This window comes from Pristis pectinata, chromosome 25 (assembly GCF_009764475.1).
Source record: "Pristis pectinata isolate sPriPec2 chromosome 25, sPriPec2.1.pri, whole genome shotgun sequence".
Taxonomy (NCBI): domain Eukaryota; kingdom Metazoa; phylum Chordata; class Chondrichthyes; order Rhinopristiformes; family Pristidae; genus Pristis; species Pristis pectinata.
Genome location: NC_067429.1, coordinates 6272025 through 6293430, shown reverse-complemented (window position 1 = coordinate 6293430; position 21406 = coordinate 6272025). Strand labels below are relative to the sequence as shown.

General features: G+C 43.4%; 1 protein-coding gene across 1 annotated transcript in view; it reads left to right on the top strand.

The window, feature by feature from the left end:
• Positions 1-21406, top strand: part of LOC127582937 (plexin domain-containing protein 1-like) — a 245554-nt gene that overhangs the window by 179591 nt on the left and 44557 nt on the right. The window contains exons 10-11 of the mRNA XM_052038593.1: positions 6366-6426; positions 9883-10021. Coding sequence (XP_051894553.1) covers positions 6366-6426; positions 9883-10021 — 200 coding nt within the window. The remainder of the gene's footprint in view (positions 1-6365; positions 6427-9882; positions 10022-21406) is intronic.

Sequence of the window (21406 nt, the reverse complement as noted above, 5' to 3'; positions counted from 1 at the left end):
CCATGTCAGAGAATCATGGAGCAATACAGCATAGATCTTTGACCCACTGACTCAGTGCCAATCCATTTACACTGATCCCGTATTAATCCCACTATTTGTATTCTTCCCACGTTCTCATCAACTACCCCCACCCCCCCCAGACTCTACCCCTCACCCACACACTTGGGACGATTTACAGCAGCCAATTAACCTACCAATTTACAAAGTCTTTGGGATGTGGGCAGAAACCCCCATTGTCACAGGAAGAACAGCAAACTCCACACAAGCAGCACCCAAGGTCAGGATTGAACCTGGGTCACTGGCACTGTGAGGAAGCAGCCCTACTAACTGTTGGACTGTGCCACCCAACTTAAAAGAGAGGCTGAAAAGTGCTCACTATCTTCCCAGAGGAGCTCGCAGATATCGGGAACAATGAGGCCAGGAAAGATTTGCCAGCAAGGGTGAGGATTTTAAAATTTTGAGGCATTGAATGAGACAGGCCCAAAGATGGATGGATGGAGCCAGGGAAATTGGCAAAATGGTGTTTGAAATTAAAGAAGGACACAATTTGACTGGAAGGAAAATCTAAATATGTTTAATCCCCAGATTTGTGTTATACGCATGTAAAACAGTCTTGGATTGAGTTATAATGACGAAAAAAATACTCTTTTAATTTACTGACTATCCATCAACTTGTCAAAATTAAATGACCACCTACTAATCACTAATTGATTAGCCCATAATGAGCATTTGGCAACGTCTGTTTAAAATCACTCAGTCCCCACTGATTGATTTTCTGGGAGTGCTTTATTCCAATTCAGCTGCAGGACACGGATTCAGGATAAGAACAGGTCTGTGGCACTTGGAGGAAACAAGAGTTTGCAGCATCTACTGCTCCAAGTCTTTGAATCAAGAACAGAGTGATTGACTATCTAATCTAAATTCATGGTAAAAACACACGTGCGGTTCAGAAAGTCTCGGTATAAATCCCTGTTATAAATGTCATTTGTTCTACCAAGTCCAGATTCAGCACCTCTTTGGTAATCCTTTGACCCTGTGAGAAGATGGACACCTACTCCATTAATGGTTTCCACAAACCCATGGAGTCATTTTGTAGCATGAATCATGGTCAACAGGAGAGTTGAGGAGAGAATAAGAACTCCTCCAGGTGCACAAGAGCCCAAGATCCAGGCTAAGTCTCCCAAAGAGTTCTGTCCACTCTTCTGGGTGAGATGTTAAATCCAGGACCTCATCTGTCCTGTTAGATTGATGTCAAAGATCCCATGATACTCATCAAACAGGTGCAGAAGGATTCTTTCTCCATGCCCTAACCAATATTAACCATAAGCCAACAATCTGCTGGAAGAACTCAGTGGGTCAAGCAGCATCTGTGGGAAGAAAGGAATTGTCGCTGTTTCGGATCATCCTGATGCAGGGTTTTGACCCCGAAACATCAACAGTTCCTTTCCTCCCACAGATCCTAGTTGATCTGCTGAGTCCTTCCAGCAAGTTGTTTGTTTGTCTAGATTCTAGCATCTGCAGTCTCTTGGGTCTTAACCGTAAACCAGTTTTCTTTCATTCATTGGCTGTGGACAACCCTGTTAGTACACACATTTATTGTCAGCACTAGTTCCCCCATGAGCCCAGGAAGGAGTTAGAAGCTAACTATATTGTTCGGGCCAGAGTCACATGTGAGTCCATCCAGGCAGGTATCCTCCTCTGAAGGCCATTCGTGAACAAGGTGAGTTTTCTTATGGCAATCTAGTAATTTCATGGTCAGCACTACTGAAACTAGATTTTAATTTCTTTCTATTTTGTTTCTTGAATTTAACTTTCCCAACAACCATGGAGAGATTTGAACTTCCATCTCTGAATCAATAGCCTAACCTCTGAGGACTGATGTCATTTAACCCTTATTCTACCATACCCCTGGGTATAAAATGCCATTATAAATCAAAGACTATTTGACTTTGATTATTTGCACAGACTGTGTACAAATCAACCAGCAGCTATGCTAACCATTCAGGCCTATGCTTGGAAACATGTTTAATACTATCAACCAAATTGCGGTTGGGATCTTGCTGTACACAAATTGGCTTCTGCATTCCTGGGTTACAAAAGTGACTGACTTCAGGAGTAGTTCATAATTTGTAAGACATTCTGAGGTTACATCACAGAGGCTATGAGCACCTACGGAGGCCATTCCGCCCATCGTCTCATACTGGTGAAATGTGGCCTTTAGGATTATGTTACTTCCCAGTTCTCAGTTCACAGCCCTGCAGGTTACAGCTCTTCAAGTGCTCAACCAGGTACTTTCAAACGTGGGGAGGGATTCTGCCTCCTTACAGGCAGTGCATTCCAAACCCGCACCACTCACTGATTCCTCATATCCCCTCGAATCAATCTCCCTGCCCTTGTCTTCTATGCTTCAACAATAAAGGCAAGTATGCCATATGCCTCCTTACCCACTTCCAGTCACTAAAATTCTCATCAATCGTTACCCATTGCCTTCTGCCACTGAATGAATTTTAACTTGTCACTTTTCTCTGAGTCTCATTAGGTCTTAATCAGAATGAATGTGTTAGTAAAGAATGAAAAACTGAAATGGGTCCTTATAAGGAAATGTGCCACACGATCCATGATAACTGTAGAGTTTCCCTGCCTTCCTCACCCTTCCACTCCCTCCCTGAGGTCAGTTTACTGGTGTGAAGTACTGTAGACATCAGCTGCTCTCTTGTGCACAACCCAACTGCCCACTTGTCTGGTGAATGCCAAAAGGCAGCTCAGACTTGGCAACCCTCACTGCCAAGCCCAGTTTGTGCCTCATTTGGCTTCTACAGTTGGCAGTAGAGGGGTCAGGTGATGCTTGGAACTAAGGCTGGCTTTCTGGTCTCGGTTGAGGTTAATTGCAGCTGTTCTTCTGATGAAATCAGCCAACATTTGTCCTTCCTGATCTGTCTGGCTCATGAGCTGTGATCAGTAGTCAAGTTCCTGCAGGAAACCTTTGTAAAACCATCTGGCCAGTTTCTGTTCTTGGACTGTAGTCCTCTCATTCATAGGCCCTGGTGCTGATAGCCAATAACTAAGAGAGAGGACTTAACCAGATCTTTTATATAATCCAATATCTTGCCTCGTCCAGGAGACCACTTGGTTTTAAGGGCATGGAGGGGAATGTGTTGATTTACGACATATGGAACGGGATAATCAGAACAGAGGCTTTTACACTTGTGGCATGGACTTTAAAGGGAAATGAGCCAACAGAACTCCGGAGCATAAATTTGTCCTTGAACACAGCACTGAATATGCACTAATTCAGCACCTGCGCACTCCGTGTCACTTTCACTCTTTGCCCAGTTGGTTTAGATATTTTATTTACGTGGACGTACATGTTAAATCAGCACAGTTTTACTCTGCAACAGCATTGCGTTCAGTGAGTCTCCCCCCTTCTCCCTCCTGCCTCCGCTCTTCATTCTGAAGACAACTAAAATAAAGAAGCAAACACCTGCATTTCTGTGGCACCTAGTCTAACCTCCACATAATCAATTGCGGCTTACAGCCAATAAAGTGTGTTTGAAGTTTAGCCCCAGTTGTAATGTAAGTAATGTGGCAGCAGATTGCACAGAGCAAGGTTCCAAAAGCAACAAGGTGGTAATGACCAAGAAAAAACACGAAAACAAATTACTAAAGATGCTGAAGATCTGAAGAACCAACAGAACTCACTGGATTAAGTTCTGATAAAGGGACTTTGTCCTTAAATGTTAAAACTTTCTATACAGCCACTACCTGATCTGCTGAGGACTTGAAACATTTTTGTTTTTTAATCAGGCACAGCAGTGTAGCGGTTAGCATAACGCTATTGCAGCGCCAGTGACCTGGGTTCAATTCTGGCCACTGTCTCTAAAGAGTTTGTACGTTCTCCCCGTGACTGCGTGGGTTTCCTCCGGGTGCTCCGGTTTCCTCCCACATTCCAAAGACGTATGGGTTAGGAAGTTGTGGGCATGCTATGTCGGTGCCGGAAGTGTGGCGACACTTGTGGGCTGCCCCCAGAACACTCTACGCAAAAGATGCACTTCACTGTGTGTTTCGATGTACATGTGACTAATAAAGAAATCTTATCTCTAGTGATATTGGGTGAGGATAGAGATCCCTGCTTTACTTTACAGCAATGCCTTGGGATGTATCAACAATTGCAGGGTCTCATCCAAAGGATAGCACCTTTCTCAGGGTAACACTGACTTAGCACTACCCTGGAGTATTGAGTTGGTTATAGCTGGCTCCAGGAACAGACTACTTTTGATTTGGTCATGTGTAATGAGGTAAAATGAACAAGAGATCTTATCATTAAGGATCCCTTAGGAAGTAGTGACCACTACATGGTATAACATGATGGTTAACTTCCAGGCCAGAACCAATGTCCCCAACTTAAATCAGGGCAATTACAAAGTTGTGAAGATAAAGTTTCCTGGGAAAGTTGGCTCAAGGAAAGGTCAGTAGATGAGGTATGGCAGATATTTATGTAGCTACTCCACAATGCTCGGTGAAAATTTATCCCAATTAGAAAAGGGGATTCAATGAGAAAGAAGAATCATCTGTTGTGAACAAAGGAGATCAAGGAACATGTTACATCAAAGACCGGCGCATAGAGAAGTCTGGAAGCTTTTCAGGAACTGACAGCAAGAGACTAAAAAACTAATAAGGAAGGAAGAAATGAATTATGAGAGAAAATTCGAACAAGTGGTAAGAACAATGGATATATGAAAAGGAAGGGGGTAGCTAAGATAAGTATGGGATCCTTGGAGAGTGAGACTGGGAATTAAAAGTGGAAACAAGCAAATGGCAGATAATTTTGCGCTAATCTTCAGGCTAGACGACACTGCAAACATCCCAAAGATAGCATGAACAAGTTTCAAACAGCATGGAAGAAATTGTATCAATCCCTATCACATGGGACAAGGTCTTAGGAAAAAATCATGGGACTAAAGGCAGACAAGCCACCAGGACCCAGTGGCCTGAACCCAAGGATTTTAAGGGAAGTGGCTGCAAGAGATAGTGGATCCATTGGTTGAGTTTTTCAAATCTCACTGAGTAACAAGAGGGTACCAATAGATTGGAAAACCACGAATGTGACTCCCTTGTTCAAGAGGGAAGGAGACAAAAAATAGGAAATGTTCGGCCTGTTGGTTTAAAATCTGTTGTTGGCAAGATGCTGGAGTCTATAACCAAGGAAGAAGAAGCTAGCCATTAAACAAAGTTTAATGCAATCAATGTAAGTCAACATGGTCTTATGAAAGGTAGATCACATTTGACAAGGTTGCTGGAGTTTGTTGAGGATGTAACAAGCAGAGTCAATAGAGGGACCTGTTGATGCAGTATATTCAGATTTCCAGAAGGCATTAGACAAAGTCCCACAAAGCTGGTACAGAAGATATTGGGGAAATGTGTTAGTATGGATTGAAGACTGGATTGAAGAGCCAGAGAGCCTGAACAAATGGATCTTTTTCAGCTGGAAAGATGTAACTGGTAGAGTGCCCCAAGGATCAGTTCTTGTCCCTCAATCACTTGTTATCTACACTAAGGACTCAGGAGGGTACAGAGTGTCACGGATCCAAGATTGCCAATGATAAAAAATAGGTGAGAGGATATTTTTTTTACAGCGACAGCATGTAGATAGGTTGAGTGAGTGTGTGGAAACTTGGGCAAATGGAGTTTAATGTGGGAAAGTGTGAAGTCATGCACTATTGTTAAAGGAATTAAAAGGCTGCCTGTTATCTGAATGGAGAGAGATTGCAAATGAGTGGAGTACGGAGGGATCCATGTGCTCCAGTGCATAAATCATGAAAAGTTAGCATGCAAGTACAAGTGGTTAGGAAGGTAAATGTCATACTGGTCTTTACTGCAAGCGAGTTAGAGTTTGGAAATTGAGGAACATTGCTCCAATTGTATGGGGTGTTGGTGAGGCCACACCTGGACAGTTTTGGTCCCCTTATTCAAGAAATGATTGACTAGCATTGGAATCAGTCCAGAAGAGGTTCACTTGGTTAATTCATGGGATAAGAGGTTGTTTTATCATAAACAGCTAAATGTTAGATCTGTATACTTTGGAATTTAGATGAATGAGGGTGATCTTATATAGTCATATACAGCTCAGAAATCAGCCATCTACCCCCCCCCCCCCAAACATTAAATTCCAGACCCCCAGCACTCCTTGAGTGAACTAATTTCTTTCAACTCCCTTCCAATCATTCTACCAGTTGACTTAAATCTATGCCTGCTGTTTACTGGGCCTTAATCACATAATGCAAGGGAATGGGGTTGTATTGAACCATTCTCAAAGTTGCCAGCAACAGGTGACTTAGAAGATTAATATTTCTTTTCTCTGGACTTAGGTGTTCCAATGGGTTTGATCGTCACCGACAGGAGTGGCTGGACTATCACTGCATGGAGGAGGTACGGTAAACATCATCTCAGGCCAAACCAATAACTCGTTAGTAGCAAAAAAATGTTTGGCTGCAGCACACAAAAAGCTGGAGGAACTCAACGGATCAGGCAGCATCTATGGAGGGAAATTGACAGTCGACGTTTCAGGTCGAGACTCTTTATCTGGACTGTTCATTGTTTGGCTGTCACTGGACATGACTGCTCCAGTCAGATCTAGGTTTCCTTTCCATTTAAATGTTCTGGATCCTAGGAATTGGTATTATTTTGGGGCAGTGGGAAAGTGTGAGGTCATGCACTTTAGTCAGAGAAATCAAAAGGTGGATCATTATCTAAATTGACAGAGACTGCAAATGAATGAAATTCAGAGGGATCTAAGTGTTCTGGTGCATGTCTTATGAGGAAAGGCCGAGCGAGCTAGGGCTTTTCTCTTTGGAGTGTCAGAGGATGAAAGGTGACCTGATAAAGGTGTATAGGATTATGAGAGACATAGATAGAGTGGACAGCCAGCGCCTTTTTCCCAGGGCGGCAATAGCCAATACCAGAGGACATCCGTTTAAGGTTAGCGGAGGAAAGTTTAGGGGAGATGTCAGAGATAGGTTCTTTACACAGAGAGTGGTGGGTGCCTGGAACGCACTGCCGGGGGTGGTGGTCGAGGCTGATACAATAGGAACATTTAAAAGACTCTTAGATAGGCACAAGGATGTAAGGAAAATGGAGGGTTATGGGCTGTGTAGGAGGAAAGGGTTAGATTGATCGTGGAGTAGGTTTATATAGGTCGGCACAACATCATGAACTGAAGGGTCCATACTGTGCTGTACTGTTCTATGTTCTATGCATGAGTCACAAAAATTTTACAGGCAGGTCCAACAAGTGGTTAAGAAGATAAACGACATTTTGGACTTTATAGCAAAGGGTTTGGGATTTTAAAATAGGGATGTTTGTTACAATTGTACAGTGTATTGGTGAGGCCTTAGCTGGAATACTGAGTACAGTTTTTGTCCCCTTACCTGAAAAAGGATATAGTAACATTGGGAGCAGTCCAAAGGAGATTCACAGGCTCATTACTGGAATTAGAGGATTGTCCTATCAAGGGACACTAGACAGTTTGGGTGTGAATTACCTGGAGTTAGAAGAATGTGGGGTGACTTTATGAAGATCCTGAAGGGGCTTGACAAGACAGATGTTCAGATGTTTTCACTAGTGGGAGAATCTTGAACAAGGGAACATAGTTACAAGATAAGAGTGTGTCATTTAACATGAAGGTGTGTTGAAATTTCTTTTCACAGAGGGTGGCAAATCTCTGGCATTCCCTGCCACTGAGGGTGGTGCGGAATAGATCATTAGAAGTACTTCAGGTGGAAGTAGATACATTTTTGAAAGATCAGGGAATTGAGAGCTGTGGAGAAATGGCACAGAAGAGGTGTCACCAGCATATGATCATGTTGAATGGAGGGGCAGGCTTGAGGGGTTGATGGTCTATTCCTGCTCCTATTTTCCTGTGTTCTTTTGTTAAAAGTGCACTGGTGTAGGAGTGGTGGTGTGTCAGTATTCAACACTATGTAGTCATTGCACAGAACACCAGTGGCATTTCAGCAATGTCCTTACACTATAAATGTCAGGAATGCCACAAGTCTTGCTACTGAACTGCTGTTTCATTTGAACGTTGCATTTCAGGGGGTTCAGTGTTTCAGGGAATCCAAGGATCAGGGGGTTGGGCTAATCAGAGGGAGTCAGCATTGAAATCAGTATGTGGAGTGGTGTGGGGGCAAGGTGGGGGGAGATGGATGGTATGACTGTGAGATGGTTCCAAGGGAAAGAAAATAAGTAGTGGAACTTGCCTTAATGTGTTTGCAGTCCAGGGGTGTACTAGATATACATGGTTGTTCTAGAAGTGACCAATTATGGTTGCTCCTGAGATGAATTTCTCCAGCAACGTTTGTCCAAAAGGATTGCCTAAGGATTGGCTTCAGGTACAGAAATCACAACAGGCACACCAGTGCACTTCATGCCTGGAAGTGCCCTGTTGAATTTCCAGTGGGTGACAAAATGAACCAGAAATGTGTGTGACCACAACACACTGTCTCCTCCCTTTCAATCGAGTAGCAGAGAAACAAACAAGGCCCGAAGAATGAGTTTCCCTTTTTCTGCCCTAATCCTAGGATAACATTTTTAGAATTTACACATTATGACAACAAGCTCAGAACAACTGGAATAACTTTACACATGGAATTATTTCACTCATTAAAAGAGCTTTCCATTTAGCCCCACAGCCATGGTCTTTCCCCAAAGCCCTCCAACTTCTGCTCTTCAGGAAGTTATTCCTTTCCACTTGAATGTAACAATTAAATCTGCTTCCCGAACCTGTCAGCAATGCATTCCAGATTATAGTAACTCATTGGATAAAAACATTCACTCCTCATCATCCCTTGGTTTTAAGTTTTCTTAAAGCTGTACCTTCTGATGGCTGGACCCTATCCGTTGGAAATTCTTTCTTCATTTGCCTTTGCAAATCTTCCAAAATCTCTCTGCTCTTAGAAAATTAGTCCTGGCTTCTCTGGACTCTCTAAAATTGCTCAATGTTGCATCAGAGTTCATCTTCAGAATAGACTCTTGCTTGTGGTCATCCACTACTGTATCAACCGCTGGAAGTACATGCAGCTAACTCCCAAATCTGGGCCAAAATTCCTAGTAAAGTGAGGTATTGGTATTGGTATTGGTTTATTATTGTCACTTGTACCGAGGTGCAGGGAAAAACTTGTCTTGCATACCATTCATACAGATCAATTCATTACACAGTGCAGATACATTGAGTTAGTACAGAGTGCATTGAGGTAGTACAGGTAGAAACAATAGCAGAGTACAAAGTGTCACAGCCCAGAGACCTCCTAGATAAGGTCCATCTATCCAATGTTCTCTCTTCCTGTCATGAACATGAAGCAGCGAGACTCAGGCAATTCTGAGGCACAGGAGATCGAAGCAGGTGTTCCTATTGCCTAAACACTTCGTGGGGAATTCAGCATGTTGGCACAGAAAATCTGGCGGGAACATATGGTGGGAATTGCAGCTCTCTCCACCACCAACAACCCGGACCTGCCAATCCCCAAATCCTTACAGTTACAGTATTACATAGGTAATAGAAAATCCCGCATAGTGGAAATGCCCATATCGTAGCTCCATGGAAACTTCCTAAAAATTCTGTCAGGTCATACATGGTGATTGTGGGTGAATAGAGTTTTAAACACTGCCCTTTGACTTCAAGATCCATACTCAATCCAGCATAACCTGATAAGAAAAGTTGTCCCAGTCAGCTTACTGTGAAAAATGGGTTTGAACAGTCTACAATGCTACTCCAACAGCTCAGCATATAATAATTGCAAGAACTAAAAGAAATTTGTCAACCAACAATTCTTGCTCATTAACTTCCAGTCATGCTTTTAATGCATAATTATTTCTGTAATGTTTCAGCACAACATTGAGCTCTGCGAGGATCTTCCGGAACATTCCCAAGAGACTTCCCCGACAACAACCCCTTTAAGCTCACTGGAAAGTGACACTACCAGCACGGCCACATCGGTGCTTCTTTCGAGCAGCCTCACCACAGAAGGTAAATACATGTTACTTCTCCGACCTGTTTGTGGCAACCCAGACAATGAATTGAAGGAAATTATGTGGTGAAGTTTGCCAGTTGAAGGGAACCCATTACAGAAAAACTCTGGTAAAGTGGCACTGTCTGGACTTTGGTAGTGAGATTTTCCAGACTGTTGCATGTTATTCCTATTAAAACAGAAACATATTTCTATTTCACTTTTCTTTATGTGTTGCACAGCAGTACAATAAATTTTTCAGTGAACCCAGTGAGTTTAAAGGGAACAGAAAATGTACTAGCACCACGGATCCTGGCTCCAGATGCACACCTCCCCAATTCCTGACCACCTCAATCCTGGCTCCAGCCACACAGCTGACCCAGAGTCTGGACCTTAGCCCCAGGTATACTCCAGACCCCTGGTTCTGACCGCATGCCCGACTTGCACGCTGGACCCCCAGCTGAAATTCCGAACTAATGAGTGAGCATTGGGATGACTGGAGTTTTATTGTAAAAGGGAACTGAGCACATATTTTTCAGTGTGCTTTGCCAGAGGCAGCAGTACTTAGAAGGTGTGAGAGGTTGACCTTGGCATGGATCAAATAGCCATGAATCACAATGGGTGAATCATGAGTGAGTGTCTGTGGCTCTCCATTCACTCAGAACCCAATCATAGCTGCCTGCAGCAAAAAAACAAACAGCTGGAGGAAGTCAGCGGGTCAGGCAGCATCTGCGGAGGCAAAGGGACAGTCGATGTTTCGGGTCAAGACCCTGCATCAGGACTGAGAGTGTAGAGAGGAGTCAGCCAGTATAAAGAGGCGGGAGGGAGGGGTGAGGCAGGGGCTGGTAGGTGAGAGGTGGAACCAGGTGAGGAGGGAGATGATGGGCAGGTGGGGGGAGGGGAGGGGGAGGTAGTGACAGTGATTGGAAGGTGATAAGTGGAAACAAGAGGCTGCAGATGCTGAAATCTGATAAGTAAGGAAGGTGCTAAGTGGAACCAGGGAAGGGAAGGATGATTGGCAGGTGGTAGCTGTTGTGGAGGGAATAAGAGAAATGACGGTTGTGTTTTTGCTTTAGGTTCCAGCATCTGCAGTCTCTTGTGTTTCCATAGCTGGTTTGTAGTAACCTGAAGCAAGGAACTCTCATAGCAAGGAAGAAGTGGGCTGAATTGCAATAGCCACAGCCTCTGTTACCAAACTGAGTCACCCCTTACAGACTTCAGCTTTGGTGTTCTGTCTGGGATTAATGTCTGCCGGGTGCTCCTAGTGCACTATATGGAGTTTATGCCTGGATCAAAGTTTCTATCAGCTGACAGTTCTGGTGAAACACAGAAGCGGGAAACAGCCTAGAGGTCAGTTGGCGGTACATCTGAGTCCTGCTCCACCATGTGACCCAGGGACAGAGAACCCTTGATCTGCACACTTGGTCTCAGCCTCACACCAGGGAGAACTAATATTAGAAACAGGGTCGCCCACCCTTGGTAGATCACTGGAGACACAAGAGACTGCAGATGCTGGAATCTGGAGCAACAAACAATCTGCTGGAGGAAAGGAATTGTCGACGTTCAGGTCGAAACCTTGCATCAGGAGTCCTGATGACTTGGAAGACATCTTCCTCCTCTCTCCGACGGGGCTTCTGTGAGACCCTCCCTCACTGCTCCCCCTCTCTTGTTTCCATTGCTGTCTGGATCTTTGACCATGTTCTTAACAAGATTGGCTACTACAGCCACATATCCTTCAGACTTGATGCAGCGTTTTGACTCAAAGCGTCGAAAATTCCTTTCCTCCCACAGATGCTGCTCGACCCATTGAGTTCCTCCAGCAGAAGGCTTGTTGCTTGGTAGATCACTTCCTTATTTTACTTTAATATTTTTAGTTAGTTTCTGTGTTCTTATTACAGTGACCTGTCAAAAGGCTGTCAGGGCAGTCAGGAGGCAGAGCCTCAGGGTACACGACCCGAACCGTATTCTCCAGTCATGGCCCACTCTGGCTCATGGGCCGATTCTCAGGTACAGAGGGTCAGCTGAACAGCCCTCCGTACCTGGGACAGGTTAATGTGCACAGGGGAGAGGGACTATAGAACACAGAACGTAGAACATCACAGGCCTACATTTTTGTGCCAAACTAATTAAACTAGTAATCAAATGCCTAACTAAACTAATCCCTAGTGCCCACACAATATCCATATCCCTCCATTCTCTGCACATTCATGTACCTATCTAAGAGCCTCTTAAACATCTCTATCATATCTGCCTCCACCACCACCTCTGGCAGCGCATTCCAGGCATCCACCATTCCCTGTGTAAAACTCTTGCCCCGCACATCTCCTTTGAACTTTCCCCCTCTCACCTTAAATGCCTGTCCTTTAGTATTAGACATTTCAACACTGGGAAAAAGATACCAGCTGTCTACTCTATCTCTGCCTTTCATAATGTTATAAACTTCTATCAGGTCTCCCCTCAGCCTCTGCCACTCCAGAGAAGACAACCCAAGTTTGTCCAACCTCTCCTTATAGCACATGCCCTCTAATCCAGGCAGCATTCTGGTAAACCTCTTCTGCACCCTCTCCAAAGCCTCCACATCCTTCCTGTAATGGGGTGACCAGAGTTGAGTGCAATACTCCAAGACTATCTAACCGCTTCTCTCAGAGATTTTCAGATGGAAGGTCATTTCAGGATTCCTTCTGATCGTAAAATCGTAGAATGGTTACATCACAGAAAGGGGGCCATTCAGCCCATTGTGTCTGCGCCAGCTCTCTCATTCCACCCACCGACCCTTTCCCCATAGACTTACAAATTTTCCTCTCCTGTACATTTATCCTAACATCCCACTGTGATAAGACTACTGAACAGTTCCCTTACACAATGAGATGGACTCTGACCTCATGATCTACCTTGTGACCTTGCACCTTATTGTCTACCTGCACTTCACTTTCTCTGCAGCTATGACACTGTACTATTATTGTTTTTACCCTGTACTACCTCAATGCACTCTGTACTAACTCAATGTAACTGCACTGTGTAATGAATTGACCTGTACGATCGGTATGCAAGACAAGTTTTTCACTGTACCTCGGTACAAGTGACAATAATAAACCAATACCAATACCATTTCTCCTTTGAAGGCTACAGTGGAACCTGCTCCAGCACAATTGCAGGCAGTGAATCCAGTTCCAACCACCGCTCTTCATGCCCCTCTTAATTCTCTACCCCTTCAGGTTATCTTATTTGACCATGGGAAGTCAGATAGAGTTCACACTTATACAGTAAGTGGAAGGGCATTGAAGAATGTTAATGAACAGACAGACCTAGGGGCCCAAGTCCATAGTTCGAGGACATAATGGCAACACAGCTGGATAGAGTATTGAAGAAGGAACACGGCATGCTTGCCTTTATACTTCAAGGCATAGAATATAAGAATTAGGACATTATGTTGCTTTACAAAACATTGCTTTACAAAACATTGGTCAGCCACATTTGGAGTATTGTGTGCAGTTCTGGTTGCCACACTATAAGGAAGGATGTGCTTGCACTGGAGAGAGTGCAGAGGAGATTCACCAGGATGTTGCCTGATGAATGAATTCTCTTACTAAAGAGAAGAGATTGGATAGGCTGGCCTTGTTACCCCTGTAATGAAGCAGGCTGAAGTGTGACCTGAAAGAAGTACACCAGATTATGAGAAGCACTGATACACTCTTTTTTCCCATGGTGGGGGTATAAAAAAATAAGAGTGTGTAGGTTTAAGGTGAAAGGAAAGAGTTTGAAAAGGGATCTGAGGAGTAAGTTTTTTCAAAAGGGAGTGGTTGATATATGGAATGTACTGTCAAAGGAGGTGGTGAAATCATATACAATCACTATGTTTAACAAACGTTTGGACAGACTCTTAAATAGACGAAGCATAGAAGGGTAGGATCCTAATGCAGTCAAATGGAATCAGTGTAGATGGGCAAAAGGTCAGCATGGGCCTGTTTCTGTGCTGTAAGACTCTGTGACTCTATGACTCCATATCTGTGAGGTCCGGTGCTCAATCCCACCACCAAAGAATTCAGCTTCTCACATTCTGCTGCTGACATCCTCGCCCGGAAAATCATGGGAAATGCTAATGCAAACATTCTGATGGACTCTCCTGCTGGGAACTCCCATTTGTAACATGCTCCCTTGAATCTCTCAATCACAAACAAAATGAAATCACTGAAGTATCATTCTTTTCTGCTGTTGATCTTAAAACAGCAAGTCATTATTTAAAATAAGAACAGAAAATAGTGAGAAACACAGAGATGATGTTTCAGGTTGATCTCCTTCCATCAAAGCTATGTCATTAATCTGGAACGATAACTATTTCTCTCTCCACTGGTGCTGTCTGCCCTACTGAGGGTGTTCTGTTTTTATTTCAGATTTCCAGCATCCACAGTACTTAGTTGCAAATTATAGTTGAAAGCAGATTAGAAGAAAATTTAAAGCACCCATCAGTTACAAATCCCAATTTAGCCCCGGTCCTCCCCACATTACAGCCTCCTCCTCCGCACAACCCTCCAAGATCCTCGTGCTCCTCCAGTTCTGATCATTTAATCGCTTCAGCAATGGTGGCTGTGCCTTCACCTGCTGAGGCCACAAGTTCTGGAGTCCTCTCCTAACCCTCTACATCTCCTCTCCCTCTCTCTCCTCCTTTAAATCTCACATCTTTGACCAGGTTTGTAGCCATCGCCTAATATCTCCTAATGTGGCTCAGTGTCAACACTTCCCTGAAGGGCATTAGTGTGTTTTAAAGGTGCTATGTAAATGTAAGTCAAGATGGATGAGCAGTATGTCAGTGCAACACCAGATGGTTACTGTACCAATGAGGCATCCTTGGTCAAGGGAGTGTGGAGAACATTCCTAACATGGAATGAGCAATAATAACTTGAAGGAAAGGAAGGTTTTGTTATTACAGTCATGGACATCCAGTCACACAAAGCAAACACCATGAAACACAGTGAAATAAAGCTTCAGCAGAGCAAGCTTTCAACTGATAATTGGTATTGGTTTATTATTGTCACATGTACTGAAAAACAGTGAAAAGCTTTTCTTTGCGTGCGTTCCAGACAGGTCATTTCATACATGAGTACATTAAGGTAGTACAAAATGAAAACAATAACAGAGTGCAGAATATAGTGTTCCAGTTACAGAGAAGGTGCAGTGCAGGTAGACAATAAGGTGCAAGGACCATGACAATGAGAGATCAAGAGTTCATCTTTATTGTATAAGAGGTCCATTCAAGAGTCTTATAACAGCCAAAAAAGTTGTCCTTGAGCCTGGTGATATGTATTCTCAAGCTTTCTCAAGCTCAAACAAGGTGACCAACTTTGGCAATGTGGCCCCTGGCTGTTAACTATTTTGCCAAATTGTGCACAGCACTTCTACTGTGCCAATCCCACCTCCCCTCTCCATAACTCAAGGCCCCAATCTCTGGGCAATTCTTCATATTCATTGAGGCTCCAGTCTTTGAGCAACACTGGACACCCTCCCAGGCTCCATTCTTTGGACACCCCTTTCGTGCTTCACTCCTCCCCTAGGCTCCATCTAGGCACAAGGATAGCAAGGAAGTTAAAGGCTGAATTGGGACCTACTCTGGGAGCCCTCTTGAAAATATGCATGTTCCATGAGATGGAACACCAAAGTACATGGGTGTGTGGCGTTCTAAGATAGGAGGCTGGCCCCCTTGAGCAACTATATTTTGGTCCCAGAAGGATCTACTGGCCAATATAGTATCAGCGTGATTTCCAGGGGTTCCTTGGGGCTGAGTTCCTGCGAAAGGTCTTGTTTGCTTTCATTCCAGAACTGTACCAGTTCCTTAACCTGCAGTTGGCGAGTTTGTCTGAATCCAAAAACAAATTGGTGCCATCCTGCTGAATCGCTGTATTAACTCTGGGTCAAATGAGAGTCGAGGTTAAAATATCATATTGGCTTTAACCAACACCAGTTCACAGGTTGATCAATGTGCCTAATCAATATTCTGTTATGTGGCCTTCAACTACAAGTGTTCACAATTTTCCATTCCGCTGCAGATCTGAACGGCATATTGCTTTTATTTTATTTTCTTGCGTTTTATTGAACAATAAAATGGATTAAATAAAACCATTGCAATTTTAATATTACAGCACTAAAGTTATAACTCTTTGCCTCTGGGCTATAGTCTCACTTGACAGCCATCAGCAACGGGTGAAAGACGTGTAGGGAAAAATAACCAGCCTATCCAGAATAATTTATAGAATCCTGAATGTTAATTGTACCATAACACAAACAATTACAAACCTGAAATGAGCAAAGATAAATACTTCCAAATATTACTTGATTGCCTTTAAGAAATATTTAGAGAACTTTGCCTATGGGAGATTATTGGTATTGGTATTGGTATTGGTATTAACCAGGTAGAGATTAACAGGGTAGAGTGAAGGCCAGACTAGTATAAAGTGCACATGGTTTCTACTGAATGATGTTCTCTGGGTTGCTTCTTGCTGGATCACACTGGTGTAGCTGGCTGTCCTGTAGAGAATCGTGGGCAAACTATAGCCTGCACATCCCATCCTACTTGAACTCCCCACTAGTGTACTGCAGGACAGACCTACGGAGCATGCTGGACATCAGGTGTACCTCCCTTTGTCTCTATACTCACCATTCAGTCCAAGGTTGTCCATAACCTACTGAGCCAAGGCCCTCAGGCACAGTACCCCTCATCTGGATAGTGCTAGGGAACATCACTGAAAATGTAAATTTAGCAGTACTTTTTATTAACTCAGAATCAGAATCAGAATCAGGTGATGTGTTGCGAAATTTGTTGTTTTGCAGCAGCATTACAGTGCAAGACATGGAGACATAAAAATTACTATAAGCTTCAAAAATAAATAAATAGTGCAAAAGAGGAATAATGAGGTAGTGTTCATGGGGTCATGGACCATTCAGAAATTTGATGGCGGAGAGGAAGAAGTTGTTTTTATTGGTATTGGTTTATTATTGTCACTTGTACCAAGGTACAGTGAAAAACTTGTCTTGCATACTGATCGTACAGGTCAATTCATTACACAGTGCAGTTACATTGAGCTAGTACAGAGTGCATTGATGTAGTACAGGTAAAAACAGTAACAGTTACAGAGTTAAGTGTCACAGCTACAGAGGAAGTGCAGTGCAGTAAGGTGCAAGGTCACAACAAGGTAGATCATGAGGTCAGAGTCCATCTCATCGTATAAGGAAACCGTTCAATAGTCTTATCACAGTGGGATAGAAGCTGTCCTTAAGCTTTAATTAATTAAATGTGTTTTTTATAAATTTATTATTTTTGAATTTTAAATAATTTTAGAATTTTTATTATTTAAATCAATTTCAACTGTTTTATGTGGCTTTGAACATCAGAGACATTTGCAAAGGTGAGGATGGCCATTGGACAGCCAGAGGTGTCAGACATGTCAGGGCGGGGCTAAAGGCACCTGGTCACCACTTGTTGGCTCACTCTGCTCACCAGATGGCCAAGCTGCTGAGACCTCAAGGTCATTGGGAGCCACATGGCTGCAAAAGGCCAATGTTAATGCAGGGCTAGTGCAAGGGGGAAAATCTGGGAGGCAGATTGGAGAGAGCACAATATTATTTGTTTACTCTGACCAATTTTGGAAATGGACTTTAAACAGACTGAAATTATACATAAAGGGGTGTATGCATGCATCCTTAATGTGCTTATTGATTATAGAGAGGGGTCATGCTCTTCCCCTGTGCAATCCCCTAGCCTCACTTCTGAGCTTCTGCCTCAGAGCATCAGTGATCTGCATTCAAGTCTGACCACTAACGCTGTCCCTGAGTCCATGTGGGCATCCTCAGGATGTTCTGGGTTCCTCCCACATCCTGAAGATGGGTTGGTGGATTAACTGGCTGCTGTAAGTTGCCTCTGGTGTGTAGGTGAGCAGAAGAATCTTAGGGGGGAGTTGATGGGAATGTGGGGAGGATAGATTACAAGGAAAATTAGTGGGAGAATGGGATTGCTCTTTGAGCTGGAATAGGTTTGATGGGCTGAATGGCCTCTTCCTATGTCAGGAGAAAATATGGAAATATTGGATTAACATTGTATTGAGGCCTAAAGGGCGTGTTTAGGGATATTCTTCGCTGCATTTACAAGCATTGCTAAATTTTATAAGATCACTCACAGTGAACTTCACAAGTTTATTCTGTGTTGTCAAGTTGTGAGGTGAAATTTCAGCTTGGTGTTTTTGGCATGGACCATGATGCGTGGGGAGCACATGATAAACTGGATAGACCGGAATTCCCCAGATACACTCCCACGCACAGTACAATTGAAACTTTCCCTTCAGTGGTTTGGCCTTGTTTGGGTCTACCACAGTTTGACGGAGGATCACATTATGCTGTTTAACTACAGGCCGTTCTGGGTAACAAATGGTTCCGTTTTTACAGACATCTGTAAGTCGATTTCATCGATAAGTCAGAAAACACACAAAAGTCACTCGCTTTGGTAATCAAACCTCCACAGTATTGTAATGAACAGCATCAAAAGCACATAAGACTGATGAGAGAGAACAATTACTAAAAGTGGAGAGCGAGAGCCATTCATAGTTCTGCCATTCATAAGAACGAATGTATGTATGTATGTAAGACTTTTAAATTTAATAATATTATGGGAGCTTGTTCACATGTAGTGGTATCCATAAATCGAGCATTGTTAATCTGCGTTTGGCCTGTGACTGAAGGAAAAGCCAGCTAATCAACTCACTGGTGCAATAAGCATAAATATTCAGCACTAATTTGATTGGTTGGATGGAAGGCAAATGGGCCTGTTTTTTCCTGAAGGTGTAGGCTAAGGCAGATGAAGGATTTTGACAGAGTCAGCTGACAGGTGACCGGAAGATATCGACTTAAAATTAAGATAGGGTAGCACAATGTTGCAACCTCACATTTGCAGGGACCTGGGTTCAATCCCGACCTTGGGTGCTGTTTCTGTGGAGTTTGCACATTCTCACTGTGACTGTGTGGGTTTCCCAAGGGTGCTCCAGTTTTTTCCCATGTCCCAAAGATGTGCTGGTACATTAATTGGCTACAGTAAAGTACCCCTTAGTGTAGGTAAATGGAAAAAGAATCAAAGGGGAGATGACGAGCATTTGTAAGAGAGAATAAGTTGCAAGGGTGCTGGGAAATATGGAGAGAGATTGGGACTGATGGGATTGCTCCCCCGGGAGCTAGCATGGGCTCAATGGGCCAAATAGCCTCCATCTGTATCGTATTAAATGTAAAATATAAATGACAAACGAGTCAGTGGGGAGATGAGAGTAATTTTTGCAGATCTGTCCTAGAATACATAGCCTGAAAGGCTGATGGAAGTATATGCAGTGGTAACTTTCAACAGGGAGTTGGATACATACTGGTGAAGGAAAAAGTTAAAGTCAAGTTTATTGTCATTGGCACAAGTCCGTGTATGCAGAGGTGCAATGAAAACTTACTTGCAGCAGCATCACAGGCACATAGCATCATATAAGCAGCATTCACAAGAAAAAAAAACATAAAATAAACAAAATTTTTACGAGAAAGAACACAATTAGAACAAAAAAAAGTCCATTTTAGTGCAAAGTGATCAAAGTGGTCATGGTGTTGCTAAACTCTAGTGATTAGGGTTGTGCTGGTTGGTTCAAGAACTGAATGGTTGAAGGGAAGTAGCTGTTCTTGAACCTGGTGGTGTGGAACTTCAGGCTTCTGTACCTCCTGCCCGATGGTAGCTGCGAGAAGATGGCATGGCCTGGATGGTGGGGATCTTTGATGGTGGATGTTGCCTTCTCTAGGCAGCACCTCCTCTAGATACTACCAATGGTGAGGAGGGATGTGCTCGTGATGTATTGGGCTGAGCTTCCAGAGTTTCCAAAGTTTCTGGGGCTAAAAGTGTGGCTAATTGGTTTGCTCTTTCAAGTGATAGTACAGGAATAGTGGGCTGAGTAGCCACTTTTGAGTGGTAATATTTAATGATTCATTAAACACCACACAACTGTGGCTGAAAAACAGTAATGAAGTGTGTGGGAAATGGTTTTGAGTAGTTTATGCAAATATAATGGAAATAATTAACAAATCAATAGAGGGAAAAGTGCAGAGTGGTTAATATAATTTACTCTGTCAGTAACACAGTACTGCTGCTGCTCCAGCCCGAGGCAGTTTCAAACAATAAACCTCAGTCATAGCTACTTTAATGACCGAAACTCACAGTTCATTAAACACTTCCATAACTTGCACTGCAACCTCATAAATCACCAGAGTATTTCAGCCTATATTGTGCAAGATTTGCTTTAATTTACACCTGTTATATGTTGAAGCTTTGAAACACAACTCTGTTTGTCTTCAGATTTTCACTGTGCTTACACAATACTTAGCTCCCCAGGCTGTTATGACACAAATGTTATGATACAAGATGATAAGAGGCATAGACCGAGTGGACAGTCAGAGATTTTTTCCCGGGGTGACAATGGCTAACACGAGGGGATATAATTTTAAGGTGATTGGAGGAAGGTATAAGGGGGATGTCAGGCGTAAGTTTTTTACACAGAGAGTGGCAGGTGCGTGGAACGCACTGCCGGCAGAGGTTGTGGGGGCAGATACATTAGGGACATTTAAGAGACTCTTAGATAGATACATGAATGATAGAGAAATGGGGGGCTATGTGGTTAGATAGATCTTAGAGCAGGATAGAATGTCGGCACAGCATTGTGGGCCAAAGAGCCTGTACTGTGCTGTCGTGTTCTATGTTCTAAATGTGCCCTCACCAGGACAAGCTTGAGAAGCTGGAGTACTGGCATTCTCTTCTGTTAATTTGTTAATCATGAAAAACAGGCTCCAAATCCAGCTGTTGGTATTATTAAAAAAAAGCTGAAAACACGTAGCGTCACGGAGCCATACAACATGGAAACAGGCCCTTTGGCCCACTGAATCAATTCTGGTCATCAACCACCCAGTTGTATTAATCACATTTTATTCTCCCCACGTCCCCATCAACACTCAGATTCTACCACTCACCCTACACGCCAGGGGCAATTTGCAGCAGCCAATTAACCCACCAGCCTGCATGTCTTTGAGATGTGGGAGGAAACCGGAGCAGCCGGGGGAAACCCACACAGTCACAGGGGGAACGTGCAAACTCCACACAGACAGGTCAGGATTGAACCCAGGTCTCTGGAGCAGTGAGGCAGCGGCCCTACTAGTTGTGGCACAGTGCCACCCAAGGTGAATTCTCCTACAACTCCAGATGAACTAGCAGGCTCTAGATATTGGAGCTCCTTCTTTGTGTTGAACAGACGCTGTGTGTAATCCCCAATCACATGAGCCACAAAGAACTGGTGAAAAGCCCAGTTACTGATGAATGGCCCAGACTATTGAATGGTTCCCTTATACGATGA